The sequence below is a fragment of the Toxorhynchites rutilus genome, chromosome 1 (assembly GCF_029784135.1).
Source record: "Toxorhynchites rutilus septentrionalis strain SRP chromosome 1, ASM2978413v1, whole genome shotgun sequence".
Classification (NCBI taxonomy): Eukaryota; Metazoa; Arthropoda; class Insecta; order Diptera; family Culicidae; genus Toxorhynchites; species Toxorhynchites rutilus.
In genome coordinates, this window is record NC_073744.1 from 66,654,385 (window position 1) to 66,660,289 (window position 5,905).

At 41.7% G+C, this 5,905-nt stretch overlaps 1 protein-coding gene across 1 annotated transcript; it reads left to right on the forward strand.

Annotated features, from left to right (window-relative positions):
- Window positions 1-4,017: 4,017 nt before the first annotated feature.
- Window positions 4,018-5,508, forward strand: LOC129762167 (uncharacterized). The gene has a single exon (XM_055760177.1). The coding sequence runs from the start codon at window positions 4,128-4,130 to the stop codon at window positions 4,920-4,922; it is 795 nt and encodes a 264-aa protein (XP_055616152.1). The 5' UTR covers window positions 4,018-4,127; the 3' UTR covers window positions 4,923-5,508.
- The last annotated feature ends 397 nt before the right edge of the window (window positions 5,509-5,905 follow it).

Below are 5,905 nucleotides of genomic sequence, written 5' to 3' on the forward strand. Positions count from 1 at the left end.
GCCAACAACTGGACCGCTTGAAGGTAGCACTCATGAAGAAGAGGCCATCTTTGATAAACAGAGGCCGCATTGTCTTCCATCAGGGCAACGCCAGGCCACACACTTCTTTGGTGACGCGCCAGAAGCTCCGGGAGCTCGGATGGGAGGTTCTTTTGCATCCGCCGTATAGTCCGGACCTTGCACCAAGTGACTACCACCTGTTTTTGTCCATGGCGAACGAGCTAGGTAGTCAGAAGTTTGCCACAAAAGAGGCCTGTGAAAATTGGCTATCCGAGTTTTTTGCCAATAAGGAAGCGAGCTTCTATAACAGGGGTATTATGAAGTTGGCATCTCGTTGGGAACAAGTCATCGAACAAAACGGCGCATATTTGACTTAAAACAGATGATTGTAACTAATTTTATGAACAAATGAAAATTCAAAAAAAAAATGCCGCAGGACTTTTTTGACAGCCTAATATTATCATATGTCACTAACTTGGACGCATTACACAAGGATTTTACTAAAATGTTCAAAATTTTCAAATTCCTTTACCTTTTTTCTATTTATTACACTTTTTTTTTATCCCAACAGTTAATTTTTATAAGGCTCATTTAGCAATTTCAGCTGTTACAGAGCCGAATTCATTTGTGTACATTTGTTATCTCAAGATAAGTTTTGTTGTATATTACACTGTTACCATTTTTGAGGCGTAAGAGTATCGCTATCTATCGATAAACGTTTGTTTTATCTATAACACAGTAGCCATTTAGGCTTAAGAGAATTCCTAGTTCTATCGATGCACAACACATGTCGCCTTTTTCGGCGTAAGAATATTGCTATTGTTCGAATGTTCACAGATGGGCTATTCACAGTGGGACTGTTGATATGAGGCTTCCTTTATTGCGTTATTAATAGTGCCAATTACCGATGCAGCAGACCGAAAATGTGAGCGGTAAGGGACTGGGATTACCCTCACATGATGATTGTGGCGTGGACATAGTACCAATTAGGCTAATATTACACTTGATATTTACAAAATTTTATCTTTATTTATTTTGTTGAATATGATGAGAAAATATTTTTTTCTGTATTATAGTGTCTTTCAGCACTTTTGGCTGAAATGTCACATTACTTCCATTTTTGGAAGAATATTGAGAGTGTGAATTGAACTCGTGACCTTTTTCGTGAGAGGTGTGGATGTTACCACTACGCAAGATCGCCTCCATGATAAAATAATGTCAAATTTACTCATTAACCCTTTCCCATACAACATCGAGTCTCACTCGTGGGTACTTGAATAACGTAGGGGTCTAGAACGCTCAGCAGGCTAGTGAAATCACTTGATGTGTGACGTATCAAATAATATGGGAAATAGTTAAAATAACTTCAATGCTTTTAAATTGATAATTATTCGGTAAGAAAAAAAACTAATGTTAGGATTTTCAAAGAAGTTTGGCTATGGGGGTCTACATGTTCAGTGCCTATATTTTCATTTTACCCCCTATATATCCAGGTTAGACGAGGTCCTATGTCAAAAGTTCATATTATTTAATCTGGCTTGAATTCTAGCGTTCAGAATCATGAAAAGCTAAAGCTTGGCGAGGAGTAAAATTCAATTGTAATTAGTTATAGAGAAGTTTAGAAGCATTTCAGCTCCTTTCGAAACGTCAGTTGGGCCCTTATTGATTGATGAAAAATTGTAGTTCGATCTTTTTTTCATTAATTCGTCTTTTTGCCTTTAATAACAATACTTTTTCTGTGTATTGGCTTGCCATAAGAAAAGTAACATTTTACCACCTCCTCATCATTGAATCTCTTTTGATATTTCTATTGGACTCCATGAGAAGGATTATTAGGTGGAGCAGATGGCAGAATTTGCGAGCGTAGTGTGCGTGATAGCATGCGCTGCCATAGCTACTTTTCACATTGTGACGTCGATATTTGTGTTTATATTTAATTGCATTCCACATCCATGTGAAAACGCTTATTTTGGCAAGTTTTTTATCAATTCAAAACAGATCTTTGCGTGGAGTTCCCACCGAATATGCGTATAATTTGACATTGTGCAGTGGATATTTGTGAAATGGTGTTGGAAAAGATGAACAAAAGTGGTATTTTTGTGTGTCATTTTCACTCTCCCGCCTTCATAGAAACAAACAAATTTGGTGATATGATGATAATTTGAAGGCTCCCAGTACAGGTGTATGTGATTTAAGAAGAATAGTTTACAATTAAGCAACATTTCATTGAAAATTCTGCTATTTCCGATGTCAAAGAATAAGCCTGTTCTCTGGAGGTTTTTGCTTCTTAAATGATGGAAGTAAGTCACAATACAATTATCATCTATTGAAAAACAATCAGTTACAAGATTTCATGAGCATTTTGGCTCCTGACAACATCAAATTGTGAGTTATTTAAATATTGTTTTGTCTCTTTCATATACATTCCATATTGAATGCAAATAGTGACAACATCATATTTTGTTTACCAATACAAATATACTCTGCCTACTGCTCCACCTCATATGTACCTCATTGTATTGGACTCTTTTTGACAACCAATTTGAGCCATTCGCATGATCCAGATTGAAACGTTTTGGGTATTTTACGTAATTACAGGTGATCACGTAGAACGCACGCTAATACTTATTCGCGAAACGTTAGAAATGTTAGAAGTGGGAAAATGTTTTGATAATTATTTTGTAGACAAGTTTGTTCTTGTTGTCTGAGATTTTCCACGTTAGGTACTACATAAATACCAATAGGTCGTTATTCGTTATCGTTATCAATGAATTAAAAGTCGTTTTGTATGAGTATACCTGCGGGTGCTTTGGCCCGATAATACGATCTAAAACATCCCATAAACATGGCCAGATACAAGCTGTGGTAACGAACCCCAGAAGCAATGTTTCGGCACATCAACAAGCCTAGCCTATCACACCAAACCACAATTTATTGGAAATTTATTGTTCCACAACGGTGCGATTATGTTCGATCGGTCAGCAGCATGCACAAGTGAAACTAGCTGTTGATGTACCAGATCAAATCAAAGCACACTTCCACCCGCTATGCTATGACTCACAGCCCCTACCACTGTTCCACAATAATCAGGCAGTGCGTCATCAGACACGGTCTGAAGGACACTAGCCGATATGTATGTACGTATGTATGTATGCGGGTGTGGAAGAGAGCGTTTGTACTAGCTTTAAATTTCCAACTGATGATGGAAGAGGAAAAGTAAAAACATTAGCTGCCTCGCGGGCATGCCACCCACCCGTTACAAAAGGGATTCCAATGATTCCGTTGCACCTGTATGTATGACCGGCAAACACAAGAGCCACATTTCTCCTAATTTTCACAGATTTTTCTTTCCCTTTCGTGCATGGATGCCTCTAACTGCAGCAACAAAGCCCCTTTTTGCGTTCCTCCGGTTTCTGCCCCTGAGGCATGCGCGCAGGACTAACCTCTCCTCCACATTGCTCCTCTCATACCGGAATGCTACCTCGGGCATTGCATGTGTGGCGCATCCTCAGCGGAGCGAAGCAACTAATTTATCAGTTTTACTTTTTCGCCACTTGCCGATCTAGGTATGTTAGCCAGGTTTGCCAGAGCAAATTAGTAAAGCTTGCAATTTGCTGCGGGCTGCTTATCTACGGAGGTGTATGAGTGCTGTTGTTTTCTTCTTCTATCCTACATCGTTAATGTTTGAGCATAAGATTTTGCGACCACGAGCCGGATTCAGCGCGTTTTCGGTGAAGAAAGCTTCGCGAAGACAGGAGGAATCGCAGCGCGAGTAACGCCCCGATAGCATGACTTGTTTATGTGCGAATTTTCACGCTCCAAAAAGTTCTAGTTCCTCTAATATAGCTCTCATGCATGCATGTGCACCAATACATCAGAGGTGGAATGCATTGGCGATATTGCACCATGTACGTACCCGCTCGGAACAAGACCGGGGGCTGGGTGTTTTGTGGGTTTGGGGCCTCTTTCCATGAATAAAATCTGGGTACATCTAGAAGAAAGCTATCAGTAGTATAAATTGCTCAAAGCAGTTCAGATCTGAGGAAGCGCACTTGTATCGATCCGTCAATTAGTAGTTTAGTTTTATTTTTAGTCAATTCGCACCCACCAAACCACCGATTGCCAAAATGGTGTCCTTCAAGCTAGTGTGTAGTGTGCTATGTGTTCTGGTCGCCATTCAATCCGCCTCCGCCGCCGAAGATGGCACTGTGCGAGCCCTGCGAAAAGTGTACTCCCTTTGCGAGGATAGTGATGAACTATTGAAGTGTATCAAGATCCAAGCCCTCAAACTGACCGATCGTGCAATCAAGCTGCCGAGCGTTAAGCTGGTTGACGGTATGTCGATCGTGAAGAAGGCCGATAGCGAGAATCAACAGCGTGCCCTGAACGAACCCACGCTCAATGAACTCGAACTGAACAAGCTCTCCTCGGCCAAGATCGACGAGCTGCTGTACCAGCGTGCTGCTCGTTTCATGGATTCTCACCAGCTTTCGTTGAACGTGCCACGACTGCTCACCTCCGGACAGCAGGAAACCGGTCGCCTGGTCGAGGAAGGTCGCAAGAAGATGAAGAAGTACCTCGGACCATTCCTCGCTGCAATGGCTATCAAGGGAGGTATCCTAACCATGGTCTACCACTCCATTGCTATCGTCGCTGGTAAGGCTCTCATCATCGGTAAAATCGCTCTGGTCATTTCGGCAATCATTGGACTGAAGAAACTAGTCACTCCCGAGGGACACGAGAAGACCACCTACGAGATTGTGAAGCACCCGCACGTCCAGCAGAGCCATACCTACTCGTCGAATCATGGCGAATTCGATAACCACGAAACCGGCCAGTTCCACCGCAGCTTCGGAAACTCGATCAGCGACGATATGCAGATGCAAGACCGCGCCTACCGAGCCCACGTTCCAAAGAACTAAATCGCCTTCAACCGTCGTCCAACCCCCCCAAAAGGAACTTACATAGCCCGTGCTCCTGCCGGTCATTAGGATATGAAGCTAGTTAGGATTAGTCAACTTTCAAGGGTCCTCGTCTCAAGAGCGGATCCTTGACGTGCGCACACTTCGAGATCTCGTCGATCGGAATAACCACCCAGAAACCATGCAGCTTGCAGCCAATTAACAGCTCAACGCGGCGGACTCGAAAAAAAAATAATGGGGGCAGCTAAACAACGTAAACAGCCTTCCCCGCTCAAGTTTTTCCGTCCCTCTATGACGACTCGCTGAACGCCCCTTAAGGTGACTCGCTTTGGTCACCGGAGCCCGCCCGCCGTTATTTTGTATTTATTGTAATTGTAGTTTATTTATTTATTATTTATTGTTTCTGGCCGAATGCAAGAAAAAAAACAACCTATACCTTAAGTTATTTGAGTTGTATCTGATAGTGTAGGAGCAGCGGTAGAAAGTTTTTCTTTTATTAAGTTTCCTGAAGCGTCTTTTCCAATGAAGAAAACCAACAGCGTGTCGAAACATGTTTTACAATGCAAATAAATAGTTGTTTTTGGAATGTTGGTGGTTGATGGCCAGGTGTATAATAATACACAATGTGGCGAAAGAAATTCCCGGTTCACAACTTGTCATTTTACAGCGTTCTCCCACTGTCGAAGTTGGAAGCTTTGGTTTACTATGAAACTAGCGATCTTATTTGGCTTTAGTGTTGGATTCAAAGACTTAATTAACTCCCAATTCTTCTATAGATGTTTCAAATGTTTTACATATGTTTTTTTCGAGCGTAGTTTGAACAAACAAAAACTAAATATGAGGTCAACGGCTAAGGGAAAACGACTCGCGGCTCTCATCCCAATTGGATCGATTTTCTGGTCGTCTGTCAGATTGTGAGGTATACATCTTGAAATAAGCTCGAAGCTCTAGTCATTTAGAATCAAGAATTACAGTTTGCTTCA

Bases quoted from the DNA above. Each gene is read 5' to 3' on its own strand.
- LOC129762167 (XM_055760177.1), top strand. From the start codon at position 4,128: ATGGTGTCCTTCAAGCTAGTGTGTAGTGTGCTATGTGTTCTGGTCGCC.